At 45.5% G+C, this 26,503-nt stretch overlaps 1 protein-coding gene across 4 annotated transcripts in view; it reads right to left on the bottom strand.

The window, feature by feature from the left end:
- LOC139578267 (protein MON2 homolog) overlaps window positions 1-26,503 on the bottom strand; it is a 52,204-nt gene that overhangs the window by 20,548 nt on the left and 5,153 nt on the right. For 3 of the 4 annotated variants that reach the window (XM_071405659.1, XM_071405661.1, XM_071405660.1), the window contains exons 2-15: window positions 17,386-17,449; window positions 17,031-17,158; window positions 13,218-13,349; window positions 12,815-12,944; window positions 12,169-12,266; window positions 10,490-10,615; window positions 10,078-10,272; window positions 6,493-6,617; window positions 6,022-6,161; window positions 5,660-5,807; window positions 3,561-3,751; window positions 3,168-3,249; window positions 2,353-2,534; window positions 1,020-1,132 (exon numbers count right to left, since the gene is read on the bottom strand). In XM_071405659.1, the coding sequence (XP_071261760.1) occupies window positions 1,020-1,132; window positions 2,353-2,534; window positions 3,168-3,249; window positions 3,561-3,751; window positions 5,660-5,807; window positions 6,022-6,161; window positions 6,493-6,617; window positions 10,078-10,272; window positions 10,490-10,615; window positions 12,169-12,266; window positions 12,815-12,944; window positions 13,218-13,349; window positions 17,031-17,158; window positions 17,386-17,449 (1,854 nt within the window). Of the gene's footprint in view, window positions 1-1,019; window positions 1,133-1,850; window positions 1,938-2,352; window positions 2,535-3,167; window positions 3,250-3,560; window positions 3,752-5,659; window positions 5,808-6,021; window positions 6,162-6,492; window positions 6,618-10,077; window positions 10,273-10,489; window positions 10,616-12,168; window positions 12,267-12,814; window positions 12,945-13,217; window positions 13,350-17,030; window positions 17,159-17,385; window positions 17,450-26,503 lie in introns of all 4 variants that reach the window. The other variant, XM_071405658.1, reaches the window with a different exon arrangement.

Below are 26,503 nucleotides of genomic sequence, written 5' to 3' on the forward strand. Positions count from 1 at the left end.
GTTGAGGTCAGGGCTCTGTGCAGGCCAGTCAAGTTCTTCCACACCGATCAACAAACCATTTCTGTACAGACCTCGCTTTATGCATGGGGACATTGTCATGCTAAAACAGTAAAGGGCCTTCCCCAAAAAGTTGCCACAAAGTTAGAAGCACAGAATCGTCTAGAATGTCTTGTATGCTGTAACGTTAAGATGTCCCTTCACTTGAACTAAGGCGCCTAGTCCGAACCATGAAAAACAGCCCCAGACCATTATTCCTCCTCCACCAAACTTTACAGTTGGCACTATGCATTGGGGAATGTAGCGTTCTCCTGGCATCCTCCAAACCCAGATTCATCCATCAGACTGCCAGATGGTGAAGCGTGATTCATCACTTCAGAGAACGCATTTCCACTGCGTCAGAGTCCAATGGCAGCAAGCTCTACACCACTCCAGCCGACGCTTGGTATTGTGCATGGTGATCTTAGGCTTGTGTGAGGCTATTCGGCCATGGAAACCCATTTCATGAAGTTCCCGGCAAACAGTTCGTGTGCTGATGTTGCTTCCAGAGGCAGTTTCAAACTCGGTAGTGTGTTCGAACTGAGGACAGACGATTTTTACGCGCTTCAGCACTCGGCGGTCCCGTTCTGTGAGCTTGTGTGGCCTTACCACTTCGCGGCTGAGCCGTTGTTGCTCCTAGACGTTTCCACTTCACAATAACAGCACTTACAGTTGACCGGGGCAGCTCTAGAAGGGCAGAAATCTGACGAACTGACTTGTTGGGAAGGTGGCATCCTATGACGGTGCCACGTTGAAAGTCACCGAGCTCTTCAGTAAGGCCATTCTACTGCCAATGTTTGTCTATGGAGATTGCATGACTGTGTGCTCAATTTGATACACCTGTCAGCGATGTGAGTGGCTGAAATAGCTGAAATCACTAATTTGAAGGTGTGTCCACAAACACTAAATACACAAAAGTATCTTACCACCACAGTGGCCTTTAGATGTGGTGTTGTAGTAATGTTGTGTAGAGGTAATCTTACCACTACGGTGCCTTGGGGCTGTACAGAGAGAGGCTGTCCCACAGCCACCACCTGCTGATGAGACTCACTGGAGGAACTGATGATCTGAACACTCTGGCCCTGGATGGAGTAGGCTAAGGAGGACAGGAGAAAACACCTTTTATTTGAGTCCACAACAAAAGTAATGATCACAAGGACCAAATCTTTTGGAGGTCCAAAAATAGATTTAGACTCCTTGGTCCACGACGACTTCGTTATTTTCTCTTCTTCATGATGTACCTCACAGGCAGGCAGACAGACAGAGGCAGACACCCCTGATAATAATAACACACACCGCCAGGCATTTCCATGTATATACTTCACTGAGTGACAAGCCAGCTACATGCTACAGAGACTTGATTTATTAACTCCCTAGCAAACATCGATCCTGCTGAAGCCATTTTGCAAGCTCGATCTATCACAGCAAATATGCAAATAGTGTGTGTGTGTGTGAGACTGACACATGAATCTTGGTGTTACTAATTAGAGGGAACAAGAAAACAGTTGAGGCCCAGCCAGGGTTAATGACATAGAAGTGGGGCATCACAGTGGTTAGTATGGAGATCACACAGCCAGGGCTAGAGCTTCACACTCTCACAAACGTATACAGAGAGATTTGGGGTGAAAAGCGCATTAAGTGTACAAATAAACAACTAACTACCACTGGCTTATCAAGTTCCTCAGAGGCACGTATGTATAATTATCACAGAGCTGATGTAGCAAAGCCATGAGGGAAGACTGCTATGAACGCACACAAACATACGCTCTCACACATGCATGCACCCCCCACCCCCACGCAGGGTACTGACGTACACGCGCCAGTGTTTCCCCTAGACATTTTTGGAGGGTGCGTGGTAGTGGCCTTGGCCAATGGCGCGGTTTTAGAGGCTGTCTTCTTAGCTGCAGAGACAAAATGTTGCTGTTTTAAAGCTAATTTCTTGCACTTCTACACATTTTGCCACGGAGTGGCGAGAGAATATTTTCAGTTTTAAAGCAAATTCCCTTAAATTCTACACATTTTGTCATGGCTTATGCCTTGTTCTTATGCTATCGGACTTAAACATTACAACAAAATCATTGGGGGTCCCACGGCATCACATTTTTTGAATTTTAGATTCTCCCTGACTGTCTAGTTTTCATGTTGGTGAATATTAGTTCTCACAGATGATCGTATTTAAAAGTATATAGCGCCATTATATTTTCTATATACCTGATATCTTGTTTTAGTGGTTTAAGTTTACACCGAAAACGTTTTACCTTCCCAAATGTTTAGTAAAAACGTTTTTGCAGTGTTGGTTTAGCATCCACGACTGACCCTTGTTGTTAAGGTTGGCTGTATTACTGCTGAGGACAGTCAGGGCGTAGTGTGGGGGCAGCGAGGCCTTGCAGATGGCTGTGATGAAGGCGTCGCGGGGCGTCACAAGGCCCAGGCGACCACACAGCGCCGCCACGGTCAGCTCCGCCTTCAGGATGCTCTCTGTCGCCGTCTCATCTGTACTGGAAGGGGACGAGACAGAGGGGGTTATGGGTTTGGAACAAACGTTTATGATGGCCTAACTGCCGCAACTTCTTCACTTCCTGCAGCGTTAAAAAAAATATCAGAAAACCGTTTAATCTGCAGACCCCTTACACAGCAACTTATGTCTAAAGACCATAGTTGCTGGGCACAGTAGTTTCAATAACTTGTGTTGCTCCTGAACTTAACACTGACCTTGAGTTTCCCCTGTCAAACTATCAAGTTACTTTGAGGGGATACTAAATACATTTACTTTGAGGGGATACTAAATACATTTGAGGGGATACTAAATACATTTGAGAGGATACTAAATACATTTACTTTGAGGGGATACTAAATACATTTGAGAGGATACTAAATACATTTGAGAGGATACTAAATACATTTACTTTGAGGGGATACTAAATACATTTGAGGGGATACTAAATACATTTGAGAGGATACTAAATACATTTGAGGGGATACTAAATACATTTGAGAGGATACTAAATACATTTGAGAGGATACTAAATACATTTGAGAGGATACTAAATACATTTGAGAGGATACTAAATACATTTGAGAGGATACTAAATACATTTACTTTGAGGGGATCTGTAAGAAGGGTTGTTTACCTGGCGTCCAGCAGGAGAGAGAGGGCAGCCAGTAGACCACACCAACACGTACTGACCATCTCCTCCCAGACCAGACGGGCCCCTGACAGAGAAACACTAGTTAGCAACAGAGTGGAAAAGCAATATACATTTGTACAGAGATCTATATTTAAAAATTCTACATAAGCTTTTGAATAAGGATGACAACAGAGTGCATCACTGTGGTAAGCCTACATTGATAAACTCCCTTAGGAAGTGTAGGTACTGGATTGGCCACTAGAGGTCAGAAAAGTGCTTCAAAGTTCAAGATTTGCACACCTACAGAATGTCAAGCTAAGATTCAGCACTTTCTGTAGGCCCAGAGAAGCCCCCTGGTCCTAACCCCTGACCCTCATCCCCCTCCCCTCTCTTCACCAGGCTCAGGCTGGGTGTTCTGGTCTGGGTTGGCCTCTCTGCGTACAGCCGCCTCCTCCTCCTCCTTGGCCAATTCTCTCTCTATCATGGATGTGATGCCTCGGACCAGGTCCAGCAGGGCGCTGAAGGCCACAGACATAGCATAACCCTCTGGGATAGACGGGGGCTCCACCTTGTCCAACATCTCCAGACTGGCGGAGGAAGAGAGAGTAATGATTTGAATGAGTGTGTGTTAATGTGTGTGCAGATGCTGAGAACCACTTCTCTACCCTGCTGAGTCGCATGAATGTGCGTATATTACATCAAAAGGGGCTGCGTGCAATCACTCTTGTTCAGCTCCTACTAACAAACTATTTTTCACTGGACTGCTGCTTATATTAAACACCTGCAGGATCAGCCGTCCCTGGCCATTTGTTCTTGTATTAAACACCTGCAGGATCAGCTGTCCCTGACCAGCTGTTCTTGTATTAAACACCTGCAGGATCAGCTGTCCCTGGCCATTTGTTCTTGTATTAAACACCTGCAGGATCAGCTGTCCCTGACCATTTGTTCTTGTATTAAACACCTGCAGGATCAGCTGTCCCTGGCCATTTGTTCCTGTATTAAACACCTGCAGGATCAGCTGTCCCTGACCAGCTGTCCCTGACCATTTGTTCCTGTATTAAACACCTGCAGGATCAGCTGTCCCTGACCAGCTGTAACTGACCATTTGTTCCTGTATTAAACACCTGCAGGATCAGCTGTCCCTGACCAGCTGTCCCTGACCATTTGTTCCTGTATTAAACACCTGCAGGATCAGCTGTAACTGACCATTTGTTCCTGTATTAAACACCTGCAGGATCAGCTGTAACTGACCATTTGTTCCTGTATTAAACACCTGCAGGATCAGCTGTAACTGACCATTTGTTCCTGTATTAAACACCTGCAGGATCAGCTGTAACTGACCATTTGTTCCTGTATTAAACACCTGCAGGATCAGCTGTAACTGACCATTTGTTCCTGTATTAAACACCTGCAGGATCAGCTGTCCCTGGCCATTTGTTCCTGTATTAAACACCTGCAGGATCAGCTGTGCCTGGCCATTTGTTCCTGTATTAAACACCTGCAGGATCAGCTGTGCCTGGCCATTTGTTCCTGTATTAAACACCTGCAGGATCAGCTGTCCCTGGCCATTTGTTCCTGTATTAAACACCTGCAGGATCAGCTGTCCCTGGCCATTTGTTCCTGTATTAAACACCTGCAGGATCAGCTGTGCCTGGCCATTTGTTCCTGTATTAAACACCTGCAGGATCAGCTGTCCCTGGCCATTTGTTCCTGTATTAAACACCTGCAGGATCAGCTGTCCCTGGCCATTTGTTCCTGTATTAAACACCTGCAGGATCAGCTGTCCCTGGCCATTTGTTCCTGTATTAAACACCTGCAGGATCAGCTGTCTCTGGCCATTTGTCCATTACAGAAACACAATGTTGAGGTAGATGTTGACTGACAACTCTAACAACTCTTTCTCCTGCATCAACAAACCAGCTTCTATAACATAAAAACAGCAGCATTGTTTCATCTCCTCATAATTACAGCCAACAGATGCTACCCCCTCCCTCGCATTTTCAGCTCTACGATAGTTAAAAATAGCGAATGTGTCCACTCTGGTCTTGGCACATGCTCACTAGCCAACAGCGTGCAGATACAGTGCAGCTAGGTGCAGATACAGTGCAGCTAGGTGCAGATACAGTGCAGCTAGGTGCAGATACAGTGCAGCTAGGTGCAGATACAGTGCAGCTAGGTGCAGATACTGTGCAGCTAGGTGCAGATACAGTGCAGCTAGGTGCAGATACAGTGCATAGGTGCAGATACAGTGCAGCTAGGTTCAGATACAGTGCAGCTAGGTGCAGATACAGTGCAGCTAGATTCAGATACAGTGCAGCTAGGTTCAGATACAGTGCAGCTAGGTTCAGATACAGTGCAGCTAGGTTCAGATACAGTGCAGCTAGGTTCAGATACAGTGCAGCTAGGTTCAGATACAGTGCAGCTAGGTGCAGATTTCTATCTAGACAGCAATAGCTAGATATCTAGTGTGTGTGTGTGTATATATTACTACTGACTAGGTAGCCTTGGCGCTGCCCTGTACACTGACGGTCATGAGGGGGATCCAGGTACCGCGGTACTCAAAGGCAGCCTGTGTGGTTAGACTCCCACCCTGACCTCCTGCTCCTGGACCCCCCTGGGCAGCCCCCTGGGACCCTGACCCACCTAGGGAGGGGGACAGAGAGATTAGGGAGAGAGAGGAGGAAAAAGAGTGGGCTGTTAGTGTTGGGTTGGAACAAAAGCCTGCACCCTGCAGACCACACTCTCCTGTACCCTCTTGAGTTGACTACTCCTATCCTAGACTCCTTCCTTTACCTCACCATAAGTTCCACTACATTATATGTCAAAAGCTATAACACGAAAGGTCAACTCTACTGACCGGTGGAAGCGTTGGTAGCAGCAGGGTTTCCTGTGTTGAGGACAATAAAGAGGGACTGGATGAAGGAGCCCAGAGCATTGACGATGTCCCTGAACACCTTGGTGGAGTGCTGCTTCATGTCATAGGACAAGCAGAAAGACCTGGGTGAACAGGGGGAGAGGAGGAGAGGGGGAGATGAAGGGAGTTGTAAAAGTGGATGGGAGGTTGGGTAGAACATAGAATCTAATAATAATAATTTAGCGGGTGATTATATTTGTCCTTTTACACACATGCACAAGCATGTATTATATGCATGTGTGAAATGGAAATGTTTTTCTGCAAATACCAACTCCCCCTGAGACACCCTTGGAGAGTGGGGGTCATGGCCAGGGTCAGCCATTATCAATGGCGATATGTTGAAGTTATGTGGTAAGTTTAGTGATGAGGGTGTGTGTGTAGGGTAAAGTCAGTGTGTGCGCTCCTCCTACTCACCGTAGCAGGTGTGGCTGTACACACAGCCTGTGGACTGACTCCACGGCCACAGCTCTAAGCCACTGAGGCTTCTCTCCATCCAAGAACTTCACCAGCAGAGACAGGAAGATCTCACACTCTGTCACCTACAGCAACACAGACAAACACACACCTCAGCTCCCCAAGCTAACTATCCACACATTTCTGGCTCTACAATAAGACAACAGGATTTGTGGAAAATTGGAATTTCAACTCACTTCCTAAATTGAAATGGACTTGACCCTAACTATAGTTCCTGCCTTGGCTCTCACCACTAATCAAATCAAATGAAACATATTTATATAGCCCTTCTTACATCAGCTGATATCTCAAAGTGCTGTACAGAAACCCAGCCTAAAACCCCAAACAGCAAGCAATGCAGGTGTAGAAGCACGGTGCCTAGGAAAATCTCCCTAGATAGGCCAAAACCTAGGAAGAAACCTAGAGAGGAACCAGGCTATGAGGGGTGGCCAGTCCTCTTCTGGCTGTGCCGGGTGGAGATTATAACAGAACATGGCCAAGATGTTCAAATGTTCATAAATGAACAGCATGGTCAAATAATAATAATCACAGTAGTTGTCGAGGGTGCAACAAGTCAGCACCTCAGGAGTAAATGTCAGTTGGCTTTTCATAGCCAATCATTGAGAGTATCTCTACCGCTCCTGCTGTCTCTAGAGAGTTGAAAACAGCAGGTCTGGGACAGACTGTAGTTGTGTTTGATGTAGGTACAGAGAACACAGTACTTGGTAGTAGATAGTAGTAGACTGCTTCGATCACGTGGACCGGGATATGTTCCGCATTGTGTCCAACAACATTGACGAATACGCTGATTCGGTGAGCGAGTTCATCGGCGATGTCGTACCCACAGCAACTATTAAAACATTCCCAAACCAGAAACCGTGGATTGATGGCAGCATTCGCGCAAAACTGAAAGCGCAAACCACTGCTTTTAACCAGGGCAAGGTGACCGGAAACATGACCGAATACAAACAGTGTAGCTATTCCCTCCGCAAGGCAATCAAACAAGCTAAGCGTCAGTACAGAGACAAAGTAGAGTTGCAATTCAACGGCTCAGACACAAGAGGTATGTGGCAGGGTCTACAGTCAATCACGGATTACAAAAAGAAAACCAGCCCCGTCTGTCTTGCTCCCAGACAGACTAAATAACTTCTTTGCTCGCTTTGAGGACAATACAGTGCCACTGACACGGCCCGCTACCAAAACCTGCGGACTCTCCTTCACTGCAGCCGACGTGAGTAAAACATTTAAACGTGTTAACCCTCGCAAGGCTGCAGGCCCAGACGGCATCCCCAGCCTCGTCCTCAGAGCATGCACAGACCAGCTGGCTGGTGTGTTTACGGACATATTCAATCAATCCTTATCCCAGTCTGCTGTTCCCACATGCTTCAAGAGGGCCACCATTGTTCCTGTTCCCAAGAAAGCTAAGGTAACTGAGCTAAACGACTACCGCCCCGTAGCACTCACTTCCGTCATCATGAAGTGCTTTGAGAGACTAGTCAAGGACCATATCACCTCCACCCTACCTGACACCCTCGACCCACTCCAATTTGCTTACCGCCCCAATAGGTCCACAGACGACGCAATCGCAACCACACTGCACACTGCCTTAACCCATCTGGACAAGAGGAATACCAGCATGAGAACGCTGTTCGTCGACAACAGCTCAGCATTTAACACCATAGTACCCTCCAAACTCGTCATCAAGCTCGAGACCCTGGGTCTCGACCCCGCCCTGTGCAACTGTTTACTGGACTTCCTGACGGGCCGCCCCCAGGTGGTGAGGGTAGGTAACATCTCCACCCCGCTGATCCTCAACACTGGGGCCCCACAAGGGTGCGTTCTGAGCCCTCTCCTGTACTCCCTGTTCACCCACGACTGCGTGGCCATGCACGCCTCCAACTCAATCATCAAGTTTGCAGACAACACTACAGTGATAGGCTTGATTACCAACAACGACGAGACGGCCTACAGGGAGGTGGTGAGGGCCCTCAGAGTGTGGTGTCAGGAAAATAACCTCACACTCAATGTCAACAAAACAAAGGAGATGATCGTGGACTTCAGGAAACAGCAGAGGGAGCACCCCCCTATCCACATCGACGGGACAGTAGTGGAGAGGGTGGAAAGTTAAGTTCCTCGGTGTACACATCACGGACAAACTGAATTGGTCCACCCACACAGACAGCGTTGTGAAAAAGGCACAGCAGCGCTTCTTCAACCTCAGGAGGCTGAAGAAATTTGGCTTGTCACCAAAAACACTCACATACTTTTACAGATGCACAATCAAGAGCATCCTGTCGGGCTGTATCACCGCCTGGTACGGCAACTGCTCCGCCCACAACCGTAAGGCTCTCCAGAGGGTAGTGAGGTCTGCACAACGCATCACTGGGGGCAAACTACCTGCCCTCCAGGACACCTACACCACCCGATGTCACAGGAAGGCCATAAAGATCACCAAGGACAACAACCACCCGAGCCACTGCCTGTTCACCCCGCTATCATCCAGAAGGCGAGGTCAGTACAGGTGCATCAAAGCAGGGACCGAGAGACTGAAAAACAGCTTCTACCTCAAGGCCATCAGACTGTTAAACAGCCACCACTAACATTAAGTGGCTGCTGCCAACATACTGACTCTACTCCAGCTCACTTTAATAATGAAAATTGATCAAAAATGTATCACTAGCCACTTTAAACAATGCCACTTAATATAATGTATATGTATATACTGTACTCTATATCATCTACTGCATCTTGCCATCTTTATGTAATACATGTATCACTAGCCACTTTAAACTATGCATTTTTATGTTTACATACCCTACATTGCTCATCTCATATGTATATACTGTACTCAATACCATCTACTGCATCTTGCCTATGCCGTTCTGTACCATCACTCATTCATATATCTTTATGTACATATTCTTTATCCCTTTACACTTGTGTGTATAAGGTAGTAGTTGTGGAATTGATAGGTTAGATTACTCGTTGGTTATTACTGCATTGTCGGAACTAGAAGCACAAGCATTTCGCTACACTCGCATTAACATCTGCTAACCATGTGTATGTGACAAATAAAATTTGATAGATAGCTGTAACTGACTCTCACCAGTAGGCTGTAGAAGTGTTTGATAACCACAGAGACTCACCAGTAGGCTGTAGAAGTGTTTGATAACTACAGAGACTCACCAGTAGGCTGTAGAAGTGTTTGATAACTACAGAGACTCACCAGTAGGCTGTAGAAGTGTTTGATAACCACAGAGACTCACCAGTAGGCTGTAGAAGTGTTTGATAACCACAGAGACTCACCAGTAGGCTGTAGAAGTGTTTGATAACCACAGAGACTCACCAGTAGGCTGTAGAAGTGTTTGATGAGCACAGAGACTCACCAGTAGGCTGTAGAAGTGTTTGATGAGCACAGAGACTCACCAGTAGGCTGTAGAAGTGTTTGATGAGCACAGAGACTCACCAGTAGGCTGTAGAAGTGTTTGATGAGCACAGAGACTCACCAGTAGGCTGTAGAAGTGTTTGATAACCACAGAGACTCACCAGTAGGCTGTAGAAGTGTTTGATGAGCACAGATACCACTCTGAGCAGCCTCATGCAGATGGGGAAGTAGGGTTTTTCTACAGGGGCTGGGGAGGCGGCGCTGCTGTTGCCTTGACGGAACTTGATGTTGGGGGAGAACAGCTTGATGACCAGCGGACACACACGCTCCTTCAGCAGGAAGCTGAACTCCTGGTGCTACACGGGGGTCAGAGGTTAGAGGGCAATCCCCCACAGAGTTGGGGATCACAGTACAAATACAAGACACCTAAAGTGAGATGGGATGTTGTATTGTATTCTATTTCAATGCAGATAATACTTGATTGTGTTGTATTGCACCATACTTTACTGCATCATATTATATTAAGTTGTATTGCATTGTACAGTACAGTATTATACTTTACTGTGTATTCACCTGCAGGAAGACCCCAGGGAAGTCATTGAGGACCGACTCCAGGAGCTCCAGACCAAATGTCCGTGTCATCTCTGTCATCCCTACCAGCCAGTAGGGGGCATCAGCATTTACTAGCTGACATAGGTCCTGGAGGGACACACGGAAATGGGGATGTAGACATAGGACAGCTGGAGACAGCTACTAGCATTGCCTCTGTGATACAGTCTGGAAGTATGGGCTGTACACATCTTATGACAGCATGGCTGTTTCATTCCACAAAATTGTTCCCTCCCTCCCCCCCCTTCCCCTCCCTCTCCCTTCTCCTCGTCCCCCCCTTTTCCTACCCTCGTTCTCCCCTTCCCTCGTTCACCCCTTCCCTTCCCCTAACCCTCGTTCCCTCCCTTCCCCTAACCCTCGTTCCCTCCCTTCCCCAACACTCATTCCCTCACCCCTTCCCTCGTTCCCTCACCCACCCCTTCCCTCACCCCTCGTTCTCGCCGTTCCCCTCGTTCCCCTCCCTTCCCCTCATTCCCCCCCTCCCTACCCTCATGTCCCCCCTTCCCCTACCCTCATGTCCCCCCTTCCCCTACCCTCATTCCACCCCTTCCCTCGTTCCCTCACCCACCCCTTCCCTCACCCCTCATTCTCGCCGTTCCCCTCCCTAGCCCTACCCCTTCCCTCATATCCCCCCTTTCCCTACCCTCATTCCACCCCTTTCCCCTACCCTCATTCCACCCCTACCCTCATTCCCCTTCCCTCATTCCCTCACCCACCCTTCCCTCGTTCTCGCCGTTCCCCTAGCCCTACCCCTTCCCTCATGCCTCCCCTTCCCCTACCCTCATTCTGCCCCTTCCCTCGTTCCCTCACCCACCCCTTCCCTCACCCCTCATTCTCGCCGTTCCCCTCGTTCCCTCCGTTCCCCTCCTCTCGTTCACCCTCGTTCCCTCCCTTCCCCTAGCCCTACCCCTTCCCTCATTCCCCCCTACCCCCATCCCCCCCCTTCCCCTACCCTCATTCCACCCCTTCCCTCATTCCCCTACCCCCATCCCCCCCCTCCCTACCCTCATTCCACCCCTTCCCTCATTCCCCTACCCCTACCCTCATCCCTTCCCGCATTCCCCCCTACCCCTTCCCTCATTCCCCCCCTTCCCTCACCCCGTTCCCTACCCTCGTTCCCCCCTTCCCTCATCCTTCCCTCATTCCTCCCTACCCCTTCCCCCCTTCCCCCACCTCGTTCCCCCCCTTCCCTCCTCCTACCCCTTCCCTCATTTCCCCCCTTCCCTCACCTCGTTCCCCTCCTTCCCTCACCCTGCTCCCCCCCTCCCTACCCTCATTCCCTCATTCCTCCCTACCCATTCCCCCCTTCCTTCCCTCACCTCGTTCCCCCCCTCCCCCTTCCCTCACCTCGTTCCCCCCCTTCCCTCACCCCGCTCCCTACCCTCGTTCCCCCCCCTTCCCTACCCTCGTTCCCTCATTCCCCCTACCCCTTCCCCTACCTTAATTTCCCCCTACTCCTTCCCTCGTTCCCTCCCTTGCCCTGGCCCTCGTTCCCTCCCTTGCCCTCGTTCCCTCCCTTGCCCTCGTTCCCTCCCGTACCCATTTTACTCTACCCTAGCTACACCGCTTCTTCTGATGGGAGAGAGGGTAAATGTTGGGTACAGTGAGAGGTATGGAGGACTGTCTCCACCTGGTGGACGTACCTGGAACAGCATGTAGGCGTCTTTAGCACTGGGCCTCAGGGTGCTGACAGACCTCCGGTTAGTGTTACCCTGGACTGGAGGAGGCTGGTCCACCATGTCTGGAGGAGAGGGAAGGGGGCAGAGGAGAGAGGGAGAGACAACTTTAGAAACAGCTGTGGCTACAAGCCTGGAGGGATCAATCTCTCATCAAACAATGACACAAACAAACACTCAGAAAAGACCCGTCCAAAACCTACCTCAAGAGGGAAAAGTCCCTCATTTAAATTGTGATTTCCAATCCCAGTGATACTAAGACATAGAGTGGAAAGACAGCAGTGTGAAAACTAAAGGGGCCAAACCAGAACCTCAACAAGTCATGCTGTATTCACTGAAGTCATGGGATAAGGAGTTTTAGGCAATCTAAGGAGAAACAAACACCCTTCCCTTCCTCTGTGGCATGGTCAAAGATAGAGGAAAAGAGGAGGGTTGGAGAGAGGAAGTGGGATGCTAGAATACTGATGTAAAGTTCTGTGGCAGCAACCTCCACCTTTCATCCAAAGTGTACACTTGCGCACTTCCCTTTGTGGATCTAACAATGACTCAACTCTGAATCAATGGCCAAAAGAAAGTCCGGGAACTCCATTTCCCATGAGCACTCTGCTCTGACCTTTGAAGCGCTCGTCCTCCGCGACCATCCTCTCGAATACCACGGTGACGACTTGTCTGACGGTGGCGGCGGCTGTGTTGTTGGTGATGTTGTCCTTGGTGAAGTGCAGACGGAAACACAGCACGATGGCCTGGGAGGGTGACACAGGCTCTGTTACAATATCCAGCCTAACATAGCCTCCCACCAAGAATCAAGACATGTACTGGGGAATACATTCTAAGTGGTATGCTAGTATGAACATTGGAACGTAGTCAGATTTACTAAGGCACACACCTGGATTAACATGTACGTGGAAACCAACTCCCTGGGCAATATGAGACGTGTTTGGGACACAGCATGTACTATCTGACTGTACTGTGAATATATAAAAGTGTCTGCAATGTGTGTGCTGAGTGTACGGTACCTTGGACAGGACTTGGTCATGTACCACTGTGTTGGTGGTGAGCAGCACTAGGACAGTCTGCAGCAGCTTCAGTTCCTCCAGCCCGTTCTCCATCAACTGCCACAGCATGTTAATGATGTTCCCTGCTGCAGCCTGATGAACACACACAACACATGGTTAGACTTGTAGCCTACTTGTACACCCAGGAGGCAGCGACAGTCACAATGTACTGGAATGTGACAGAACAGAGGAAGTGAGAGGAGCTCTAGAGGTCACAGACATGTACACACAGATACACAGACACAGGGCAGCAGCCGACTGGACCAGCCAACACCACATCAGGGTCAGGGAGTCACATTGGCATTCTTTCAGCCAAACACAGCCACTGTGGCACTCCAGTGACATTGGCTTAATACCAACACCACCCCCTTAACCCTCCCCCTTCGTTAACAACGATCCCGCGAATCTCATCAAGTCGGAGTGGTGTCCAGTTTCCACTAGATACACTTGACATTATGGGGTATTGTGGGTAGGCCAGTGACGCAACATTTCAATTTAATACATTTTAAATTCAGGCTGTAACAACAAAAATGTGGAAAAAGTCAAGAGGTGTGAATACTTTCTGAAGGCACTGTACACTACAGTATATGCCATGCAATGCAGCTGAAATAACATATTTAACCTCTACATAGACATATTTGATATGGGCAGAAAGCTTAAATTATTGTTAATCTAACTGCACTGTCCAATTTACAGTAGCTATTACAGTGAAATGCCATGCTATTGTTTGAGGAGAGTGCACAGTTATGAACTTAAAAATGTATTAATAATCCAATTAGGCACATTTGGGCAGTCTTGATACAACATTTTGAACAGAAATACAATGGTTCATTGGATCAGTCTAAAACTTTGCACATACACTGCTGCCATCTAGTGGCCAAAATCTAAATTGCGCCTAGATTCCTAAGTCATATATTGGCCTTTCTCTTGCATTTCAAAAGATGGAACCAAAAAACAAAAAAAAAATGTTTCTTTGTATTATCTTTTACCAGATCTAATGTATTATATTGTCCTACAGTAATTTCACACTCTCACAAACTTTCCTTTCAAATGGTATCAAGAATATGCATATCCTTGCTTCAGGTCCAGAGCTACAGGCAGTTAGATTTGGGCATGTCATTTTAGACGAAAATTGAAAAAAAGAGTCCGATCCTTCAGAGGTTTTTAAGTATTTTCTTGCTTATTGTGTAGTAGAGGATAAAATGAGGCCAATTTTAGTGGCCTGTCCCTGACTACAGCTGTCGCTGTAAATGTCCCCAATTAGCCCTCAAAAATAAAAAAGCAACATGTAAAATTGAGGCTGATATTTCAATAATCAGAACGCTGTATCCAATCAGATTTGCATGTCAAAATTCTGTCCATCCCTGTACCAAACTCATTTGCTCCTGTGTCTTTACCACAGACCTTTTATGAGAGCGTTTGATCAGAGATACATTGTAACCACCACATGAACAACCATGGCCAGGAAGAGCATTCAACAGCATAGGCTACCAAACTGGGGTGATTCTGAAATGACCTTTCGGCTCAGATTAAAACTGTAGGGTGATTATCCATTTCTGAATTTTAATTAAAACAAGTATTTGAAGGACTATAACGAAAATGTACAGTATAGTTAAATATAGTTTCATGAGACCGGTTTGTTAAAAATGTTGTGCAGCTCGATATCCCCCACCTCTAACTAAATATTAGTTCAGAACAGTGGTTTAAACTTTTTTACAATGCTTCCACTGGTTAATCATTCATCTTTAATCCTCAAGAAAATGCATAAAATGACTGAGTGAAGGGAAATGCGACTGTTACATGTCAAACTGCTATTATGGAATGAAAGTCCTGACTTCAGTACTACTCCACATTGAACCACAACCAGAGGATTGGTACATTATGGGCACATTGTTATTTGGCTGTTATCATTTGGTAAGTACTGTACGTATTTGTTGCATGAGAAATATAAGGAAAGCTATTATCGCCGCCAGTGGAGTGAAAACAAGGCTCGACGTCATTGAATTGCGTGGTAGGCTATCCTTCGGCGGCTTCTGATGTACGTGAGTGACGTCCCATTCCCTAGGGTTATTCATCTCTCCCTACCTCTAGTTGCTCCGTTTGAGTGCCACTCCCCCACCGAGGGACACTCGAAAACGAGGGGGAGGGCTAAGGCGGGGGTATTGGGATTGAGCCATTGTCCTCGTGTCACTTCCTGAGGTCAGAACAACTCTGCAGAACTCGTACACAACCAGTGAAACTGGGGGAAGTTGAGTTTGAAGAAAGAACCTGTTCTTCAGAAGGCAAAACCAACACTTTTCACTCACATAAAACATCACATATAATCAATATCGTGGTAGCTTGGTTCCTCTTCCCCATCCCTGTCCCAGTAGTTAAGCCCTGGGCTTACAGACAAACAGAGATAGAGGGGAGGCGCTGGAGTTTGGCAGAAAGCCTCTGTTGTAAGGCTACATACAGGGAGTCTGCTGATATCATGTAAACACAACCAGCCAGCCAGTCAGGCTGTACACAGTCAGTCAGCCAGGAAGGTAGGGTGTACACAGTCAGCCAGCCAGCCAGCCAGCCAGCCAGCCAGCCAGCCAATCAGGAAGGCAGGGTGTACACATTCAGTCAGGCAGGGAGTGAATTAGCCAGGGTGTTCTTATTCACACAGTAGGCCTGGCTGGCTAGGTGGTCAGTGGTCAGTCAAGGTGTCGCTGCTAACACCAGGCAGATCCAAGGCCATGGTCAGGGAAGGCCAGTCACAATAGCCTGTGTTCCATGTTGAGGTGTAGCGGTTAAAGGGCCAGTCACAATAGCCTGGGTTCCATGTTGAGGTGTAGTGGTTAAAGGGCCAGTCACAATAGCCTGGGTTCTATGTTGAGGTGTAGTGGTTAAAGGGCCAGTCACAATAGCCTGTGTTCCATGTTGAAGTGTAGTGGTTAAAGGGCCAGTCACAATAGCCTGGGTTCCATGTTGAGGTGTAGTGGTTAAAGGGCCAGTCACAATAGCCTGTGTTCCATGTTGAGGTGTAGCGGTTAAAGGGCCAGTCACAATAGCCTGGGTTCCATGTTGAGGTGTAGTGGTTAAAGGGCCAGTCACAATAGCCTGGGTTCTATGTTGAGGTGTAGTGGTTAAAGGGCCAGTCACAATAACCTGGGTTCCATGTTGAAGTGTAGTGGTTAAAGGGCCGGTCACAATAGCCTGGGATCTATGTTGAGGTGTAGTGGTTAAAGGGCCAGTCACAATAGCCTGTGTTCCATGTTGAAGTGTAGTGGTTAAAGGGCCAGTCACAATAGCCTGGGTTCCATGTTGAAGTGTAGTGGTTAAAGGGCCAGTCACAATAGCCTGGGTTCTATGTTGAAGTGTAGTGGTTAAAGGGCCAGTCACAATAGCCTGTGTTCCATGTTGAAGTGTAGTGGTTAAAGGGCCAGTCACAATAGCCTGGGTTCCATGTTGAAGTGTAGTGGTTAAAGGGCCAGTCACAATAGCCTGGGTTCTATGTTGAAGTGTAGTGGTTAAAGGGCCAGTCACAATAGCCTGGCCTCCATATTGAGGTGCAGCAAGCAGTTCTACAGAGATGAGGCTTTGCACTGCAATGTGAAGCCTAAAGTAGATCTCTCACCCTCTCAGTGAGAGATACTGGCACTACTGAATGTAAAGTAGTAGAAGCCCAGACAGGATCATCATAACGTTCTCCCACTGCCCTGACTTCAAATGTATGCCTTACATCCAGACCAATTTCCTTAGAATGAAAGCATATCAGTCTTTTGTTAGTGGTCCTGTGTTCCTCACCTCAGACACCACCTCGTGGGACATGAGTCTCTGGATAGCAGCCAGACACAGCTGGGTGATCTTGGGCTCCTTGGTGCCACAGCCCATCAGGAACGGCTGGACCACCTCCGAGCTGTTCTCCTTCAGAGCTAAAGAGGAGACAATACATGGGCATGCAGTTAACACATTAGACAGCTGTTCTAAAACAAACATCTACAATAAGACTACTCTGTTAGAATGCATCCTCCTTTCCTTAGCTTGTTTTAATGGGGTCTAATCACTGTTCTGTATGTGATTGGATATTGGCTCAGCCAAAACATCGCTCACAAACAAACACACACAAGGCATAAGAGTGTCCCCTCCCTCAATCACTCACTTGCCAAGATGTCTGAATTCCTCGCAGCGATGGTCTTGATCTTGACTATCCCAGACTCAGCAGCCTAGAAAAGCACAGAACAGAGACACATTAAGTTTACATTTACTGTACCTATACATTCCTTATGATAAGACAGCTGACGATACGTTACCACCTCTATATGCACTGTTATAACTGAGGTAGACGTCTCCTAGTCCTTATTAATGATCCTCAAGGCCAGACACACTAATCAGTTAACCTTGAGTTACCGGAGAGGAGACACTGGGAGCCATAGTGATTTCTCTTGTGTGGAGCTCTGTTGCCTGACATAGTGAGATCATGCTGTGCTTTCAGCAGTCTACAGAGGTCTCTATCGCTCTACAGCAGCTGCAGCTTGGTCAAGATATTCTCCCTCTCGTTCTCCTTCGTTCTTTTTCTCCCATCCCCAAGTCAAATCGAATAAAACAATTAAAATCGAAATAAATTTTTATTTGTCACATACGCCGAATACAACAAGTGTAGACTTTACCGTGAAATGCTTACTCACAAGCCCTTTCCCAACATGGCCGTTAAAAAGTAAGAAACCAACCACAACAAGCAGATCATTAACACCTGACTGTGCACTGTGATACAGACTGGGCCTATAACCTACATAGAAAAGGTGCAACGCTCGTTCACCATAACAAAATGCAGTGTTTTATTTAAGCAAGGTTAAAAGATTAACATTTCAGCCCAATGGCCTTTATCAGAACAACTTTTAACCTTGCTTGAATAAAACAATGAATATTTAAATGGTGAGCGAGCGTTGCGTCTTTTCCTTTTCAATGATGATTAACATTTTTTGGGTTGTACCTCGCCTCCCATTGGATGAGCACCCTCCACTTCTTTCCCTATAGCCTACATTAACTTCTTTGTTAACATACTTTCAGTGTCAAATTGTTTCCTGGCAATTCCTGTCCCACAATTCTTGTTCCAAGCTAAAGTGAAGAAATATTGGATTGGTGTGAGCACAAGACAACCTGTTCTAGTACTGAAACACACACAGCTTAGCAGGGTTTCTTTCAGTTAACCTGTTCTAGTCACTGCCTCTCCTCCATACTGAAACACACAGAGCTTAGCAGGTTTTTTTGCAGTTAAAATCTGACCACAAAGGGTCTAGCTTAAGAACAGTGTGCAACACTCCAGCAGGTAATTCATTTGATATGAATAACAACCACCAGTCAACCCCTCTTCATATGATGTAAAATCACGTAGGAAGACAGCCTGGGTGACAACCACTTCCTGTTATTGTTGTTCTAACCAGACCTGCTGTGCTATGCTGCTGTGTTTGGCCTGGTATACAGTGATATCAAATTATATTTAATTTGACCTGCCACAAGGCCGCACAGAGGTGGGAGTCAATTGGACAGTATGCGACCTCTTGAACCTCTTGGTTACCCGGCAACAGGGCCTTAATACTGCAGAGTGTGGACTGGGCCAAACTGTGTATAACTACAGGCCCTATCGTAACCCCACACAGCGACTTAAAGATAATCTAGAGAAATGCAAGTCTCCCTCCTCTCCTTTGTCCTCAGTGTGGATGGAGGCGGAGGGCGTTAACAGGGCATTAAAAATCACACAGAACTTGTTCTAATAATCATTCCGATCCTGCTGGTGTAGAGATGAAGATATCAATATAACCCTAGAAGCTACGAAGAACAGTGAAGACAACTAATTGGCTTTGGCTCATGTATTCCCTGACAAAGGTCATGCAGCCGAAACACAGTTTTTCATCTTTGTTTCCATTGAACATGCCATACAAATAAAGGCATTTTAATTCTATGAAGACTGCCTTGGTCCTCCTTTCTTTTTGGCTGTTGCTCTTATTTCTAAAATGGGAGGCAGGCAGGGTGACATACATTTGTGTTGTTGTTGAGGACATCTCTCTAGCACAAACAAGGTTAGGCCTCCACAAACAGACAATAAAGTCTGTGTTGGGGGAAGGGCCGTTTAGGGCCGTTGGGGTTCTTATTCTAGGTGTCGTTGATAGGCAGCAGCTTTGGTGCGGAGGCTTTCTCATCATGAAGTTACTCTTGTTATCTTGGGACAATTCCACAATAACAGAGTGATGCTGAGACTCACAATTTTCACTTTAAAATGTACATCAAACAGAAACCAATGATCGCAAAGTTAAACAAATCATACAACTCTGCACAAGGACTACTTTTAACAATTTCCACAGAAAATGTTACAAAAACACATTTACTTGAAGAACAGTGCGGATGCAAAGTTTGGTAACAGAATGACAGCACAAACTGTCATTCTGTAACAAAACGTTGCATCTGCACTGTTCAAGTAAACTGTTAAAAAAGTAGTCCTTGTGCATAGAGTTGTATGGATTGCTTAACTTTGCAATCATTGGTTTTTGTTTGACATACATTTTAAAGTGACAAAACTGAGTCTCAGCATGACTCTTACCATGGAAATGCCCCTTGGCTAATGAAGTTAGTGTTTCTCGGCACACATAACAGGTTGACCATCAGCACACTCTCTAGAACTGAACATAGGCTGTTAGGCCTATATATTCCATTGCAGCACCCTTGATGTTCCTTGTTTGGCTGTATACGATTGTGACACACAACTGACATTCATTCCAAGTGAATTTCGCCACAGTGCTGTTGAGCAAAAGGCCACGCTGTGTTAACTTTGTTATAAATTGCCTTTAAAAAAAGGTCCTTCTCCAACCCTCCTTACACAGCAGCCATTGTGGTTAGGTGGGCCTAGCACTAGCAGGGCTCAGAGGAGCCACAGTGAATGGACTCAGTATGGAATGTGAATGGGAGCCTTTTGTGGAAGGAAGATGATAGTGGTGATGATGATTAAAGATGACATCATAAGGGATGGTCAATGGTCTTTAAGGAAACAGCTTCATTACAATGTTGAAGATATAGCCTGGGCTTTATGAATAATACTATCAACAAGGATAAGCCTAATTCTGCTTATTGGATGCTTGTCCATCCTCACACTTTCACATTTGAAATAACTGGCTTCATTTCCTCGTTCTTCATGTTTGTGATGAGAGTGGAATGGATCTCCTATGAGTCATTTAGGTCATCAGACAGACCAGCCACTGTATGAAACCACTCCAGTCTATTCATGCTAGCTCAGTCAGTAGTCTTTCTGTACCAAGTCCACCCTCCCCACCCACACTCTTATCCAGTAAAATTCTAACTGAGCCCAAAAAGGCCTGACACTGCATGACTTTCTTCCCCTTTACAATAGAACTGAGAAGCTTCAGTCTGAATCAGTATGAGTCAAAATTACAAGCTGGCAGTTTAGAACTATTTCTGTGAACCGCACTGTGAAGGGCGTATGAAGCAACTGAATGCGAAGGTTCATCCACACTACAGCAGCGTGAAGACAAATAGTGGAAGGACCAGGTCACACTCATAGGCCTAACTTCACTACATGTTTTATCCTAGGGGAGAATTATTCATGAAGTTGGGCACCAGCCTGAATGCAAACTCACTACTTCTCCTAAAGCCCAGCATCATTTGCTCAGCCGCTTAGAGGCTGTCTCAGAAGAGCACATGTCGAGAGAGCAACTCACACTGCAGATTTTCGCATTGATTCTGCTGCTGCATAGCCTACATTGAAGGGGCTTATTCAATTAATCCAAACCTTAGTCTCACCTTCTGTCAGTTCTACTAAGTTTCTGCTTTTCAGCTTGTTATTTCTTCAGACTATGACACCCGTGTGGCAAAGTCAGCCATACAGGCAGGGTATGAAGGAGGAGCCACGTTTCAAACAGTCGACAAACACAGCACTGTAACTCCTCAACAGAGAGACCTGCGATCATAACACAACAGAGAAGCTCCCACTGATTTAGCTGGCTGTCACTCAATAGAAGGAAAGGTCTACAGGATCTACAGGATTCTTCTCAGCCCTTCTTAACCCAGACAAACCTGAGAGAAAACAGCTGCACTGCAGTAAAAGAGGTAAATGAATGGGAGAGGGGTGTGCAAGACTGGTCAAGGTGTCTCGTACCTGGCTATCTGAGTGAAAAGAGAAAAAAAGACTCAAGGGCACAACTGACATTCTCATTTCCCATAGTAATGTAAGATAATTCAGATATGTTGATCAAAATGTAAAACAGACTACTTAGAAAGCCCAGCAAAGGACAGGCTTAGTATAGACAGATTCTACGGTGGCCACAAAAAAAAAAAAGTCAAGCGAGGTGGCTCGTGGGTCTGCGTACCTGCATCCATACACCCCCCCCCCCCCCCCCAACACCTTGAGAGCAAAACATTTTAGCACCCCCCCTCGTGACAGCGAAGACAAAAATAATCTAGTTAATTTCATGCAATTCTACTAATTTCGTCATTGGGCGGAGAGAACATTTGCAGTTTTACAGCTAATTTCCTGCGATTCTACTAGGGCTGGGAGGTATACCGTATTTTACTATATATTGATGCATGGACCGGTTTGGGTTTTTACTTTACCTTCTATAATGGTATTTGAATGTTTGGTTTGTTAAATGTGATACACACGGCGTAATGTTCATTTGTATAGTTTACTCTGCTCTCTCCCTCTCTTCGCATGCCGCTTTCTACAGACCTAGCCCACCCTGTCACTCAAAGTGTGCATCTGTTATTACTCGACCACGAGACACCTGTGTTCAGTCTACATGGTCAATGAAGCACATCCAACAATGTTGATGACTACGATACTGTTTCCACTTTGATTCTTAATATAAATCCACAAGCGTTCTATACTATTAGTTTGTGTTTCTTACATCTGCAAACAGCTAGTTTGTTTTTTCGTAGCAAGTTGAGGCTAAGTCGTGTTAGCCGATAATGCCAATCGCTAGTTAGCTGGCTTGCTAACTAGCTCAACAATGTCCTGAGCAAATGTAGCTAGCTATACAGCCTGATACCAGTGATTGTGTAGGCCTAAATCAGCATGTTGTTTGTGCAACAGTATCTTCTAAATCAAAGAGGAATAGGCGAAGCATGAATATGTTAGCTACATGATATCGCTAAGGAAACACTGACCAACACTTTGCTTCCTATCCTGTCACAATAACTCCTCCCTGACATGTTTATTTGTTGCCATGTCAAACACTGTTTTCAAAGTGCCAACTATTAACTTTTAACAATAGACTTAGAATAATCATTTATTTTCCACGAGCCAACAGTTCACCCAAGTGTTTTGCTCTATACTGAACAAAAGTATAAAACGCAACATGTAAAGTGTTGGTCCCATGTTTCATGAGCTGAAACAAAAAGGTCCCAGAAATGTTCCATGTGTACAAAAAGCTTTTTCTCTAAAATTGGTTTACATCCATTAGTGAGCATTTCTCCTTTGGCAAGATAATCCATCCATCCATCCATCCATCCAGCTGTGGCATATCAAGAAGCTGATTAAACAGGTCATTAAACAGGTGCATCTTGTGCTGGGGACAATGAAAGGTCACGTTAAAATGTGCAGCATTGTCATAACACAATGCCAGAGGTGTCTCAAGTTGAGGGAGTGTGCAATTGGCATGCCGACTGCAGAAATGTCCATCCGAGCTGTTGCCAGAAAATGTAATGTTAATTTCTCTACCATAAGCCGCCTCCGTCATTTTAGAGAATTTGGCAGTACGTCCAATTGGCCTCACAACTGCAGACCACATGTATGGCGTCTTGTGGGCGAGCGGTTTGCTGATGTCAACGTTGTTAACAGAGTGCCCCATGGTGGTGTGGGGTTTTGGTATGGGCAGGCATGAGCTATGGATAACGAACACAATTGCATTTTATCAATGGCAATTTGAATGCACTGTGATACCGTTATGAGATGAGGCCCATTGTCGTACCCTTCATCCGCCGCCATCACCTCATATTTCAGCATGATAATGCACGGCCCCATGTCACCAGGATCTGTACACAATTCCTGGAAGCTGATGTCCCAGTTCTTCCATGGCCTGCATACTCAGACATGTGACCCATTGAGCATGTTTGGGATGCTCTGGATAGACGTGTATGACAGTATGTTCCAGTTCCCACCAATATACAGCAACTTTACACAGCTATTGAAGAGAAGTGGAACAACATTCCACAGGCAACAAAAAACAGCCTGATCAACTCTATGCGAAGGAGATGTGTTGCGCTGCATAAGACAAATGGTGGTCACACCAGACACTGACTGGTTTTCTGATTCACACCCCTTTAAAGGTATCCGTGACCAACATATGCATATCTGTATTCACAGTCATGCGAAATCTATAGATTAGGGTTTAATTTATTTATAAAAAATTTACTGATTTCCAAGTCAAGTCGCAATTGCAGCATTTGGTTAAAAATAAGATTTAGATGTTTTGCCCATATCGTGCAGCCCTACAGTGGCAAGAAAAAGTATGTGAACCCTTTGGAAATACCTGAATTTCTGCATAAATTTGTATCTGATCTTCATCTAGGTCACAACAATAGACAAACACAGTCTGCTTAAACTAATAACACAAACAATTATACGTTTTCATGTCTTCATTGAACACACAGTGTAAACATTCACAGTGTAGGGTGGAAAAAGTATGTGAACCCTTGGATTTAATAACTGGTTGACCCTCCTTTGCCAGCAATAACCTCAACCAAACGTTTTCTGTAGTTGCAGATCAGACCTGCACAGCAGTCAGGAGGAATTTTGGAACATTCTTTACAAAACGGTTTCAGTTCAGCAATATTCTTGGGATGTCTGGTGTGAACTGCTCGAGGTCAAGCCACAGATTCTCAATCAGGTTGATGTCAGGACTCTGACTGGGCCACTCCAGAAGGCGTATTTCCTTCTGTTGAAGACATTCTGTTGTTGATTTACTTCTGTGTTTTGGGTCGTTGTCATGTTGCATCACCCAAATTCTGTTGAGATTCAATTGGCGGACAGATTGCCTAACATACTTCTGCAAAATGTCTTGATAAACTTGGGAATTCATTTTTCCGTCGAAGATAGTAAGCTGTCCAGGCCCTGAGGCAGCAAAGCAGCCCCAAACCATGATGCTCCCTCCACCATACTTTACAGTTGGGATGAGGTTTTGATTTGGTGTGCTGTGCCTTCTTTTCTCCACACATAGGGTTGTGTGTTCCTTCCAAACAACTCATCTGTAGTTTCATATGTCCACAGAATATTTTGCCAGTAGAACATCCAGATGCTCTTTTGTAAACTTCAGACATTCAGCAATGTTTTTTTTGGACAGCAGTGGCTTCTTCCGTGGTGTTCTCCCATGAACACCATTCTCATTTAGCGTTTTACGTATTGTAGACTCGTCAGAGATGTTAGCATATTCCAGAGATTTCGGTCTTTAGCTGACACTCTAGGATTCTTCTAAACCTCATTGAGCATTCTGTGTTGTGCTTTTGCAGTCATCTTTGCAGGACAGCCACTCCTAGGGAGAGTAGCAACAGTGCTGAACTTTCTCAATTTATAGACAATTTGTCTTACTGTGGACTGATGAACATCAAGACTTTTAGAGATACTTTTGTAACTATTTTCAGCTTTATTCAAGTCAACAATTCTTAATCTTAGGTCTTCTGAGATCTCTTTAGTTCGAGGCATGGTTCACATCAGACAATGCTTCGTGTGAATAGCAAACTCAAATTGTGTGATTTTTTTATTTTATTGGGCAAGGCAGCTCTAACCAACATCTCCAATCTCATCTCATTGATTGGACTCCAGGTTAGTCGACTCCTGACTACAAGTCATTAGCCTAGGGGTTCAGATACTTTTTCCAACCGACACCGAATTATGTATTCAATATAGACAAGAAAAATAAAATTATGTGTGTGTTACTACTTTAAGCAGACTGTGTTTGTCTATTGTTGTGACTTAGATGAAGATTATATCAAATTTTATGACCAATTTATGTAGAAATCCATGTAATTCCAAAGGGTTCCCATACTTTTCCTGCCACTGTACGTGGCAGTGTGGAAATGATCTCAAATTAATGCAGAAAGTTATTTTGGGTTGAAGATTATTTGAACATTATAAAATAATCAAAATGGAAATCACTTAGAATGTATGTCCCCCACCCTGGGGTCAGGCATTACTCAAAGCAAATGTAGAACTTGTATTATTGAAAAAACATAAAATATGGTAAAAACTAAATTGAAATACTGTGATATGTCATACTGCCCTGCCTTAAATTCTACATATTTTGCCATAGGGTGGAGGAAAATGTTTGCAGTTTTTAATGTGATAACTGATGATTAATGGGCCCCACTTCAGTCAGTAATTCAACCATGCTTAGATAGCTGGCTGCTAGACTAACTTATAATATTTTTTGCTGACATTGGCAAATTGAGTGACTGCTGATGCATAACCAAATTTCAAAATTGCAGCTCGTGTACTCTAACTCTCAACAGTATGTTGCGACCCCCACCCCCATCTTAAATGTTTTTATTAAATGTTTTTAATTGGTCTGCGGGCGTACAAAAGGCTGCGGCAGTTGCCCATCCCTGCTGTAGAGGTATCGTCCCCAGAGCAGTGCTGAGTCTTTCTGTGTGACTACGTCTGAGGAGAAACAAACAAAGCCAGCCAGAGTTATACCTGCCTGCCTGCTGACTCAGTCTGGAGTGGAGGCCGAAAGGGCACAGGCTCAGCATAAAGGAGCAGTCATCTCAAATGTGGAGACTGACTGAGACAGCATCATTTCTCTGACAGCTAGGCCTACAGCAGTATACCACCCTGCATCTAGGGCTGGGCGATAAATCAAATTAATTTGATTAACTTGAATGTACAGTGCATTCGGAAAGTATTCAGACCCCTTGACTTTTTCCACATTTTGTTACATTACAGCTCTGGTGTTGAGGGGGGGTAGGAAGGTGCAGAGTGCACACAGCACAAAAGGAGCAAAGGAGACGAGACCAAAAATACAAACACTCATTAAAAAAAAATATATAGATATATACTTGATTCTTGCGATACAGGCATTTGGTGCATTACACTAAAACATACAGTGCATTTGGAAAGTATTCACACCCCTTGACTTAACATTTTGTTACGTTACAGCCTTATTCTAAAATGGATTAAATAGTTTTTTCCCCTCATCAAATCGACAAACAATACACCGTAATGACCAAGCAAAAACTGTTTTTTAGAAAATGTTTGCAAACGTATTACAATTTAAAAA

The sequence above is a fragment of the Salvelinus alpinus genome, chromosome 6 (genome assembly GCF_045679555.1).
Source record: "Salvelinus alpinus chromosome 6, SLU_Salpinus.1, whole genome shotgun sequence".
Taxonomy (NCBI): Eukaryota; Metazoa; Chordata; class Actinopteri; order Salmoniformes; family Salmonidae; genus Salvelinus; species Salvelinus alpinus.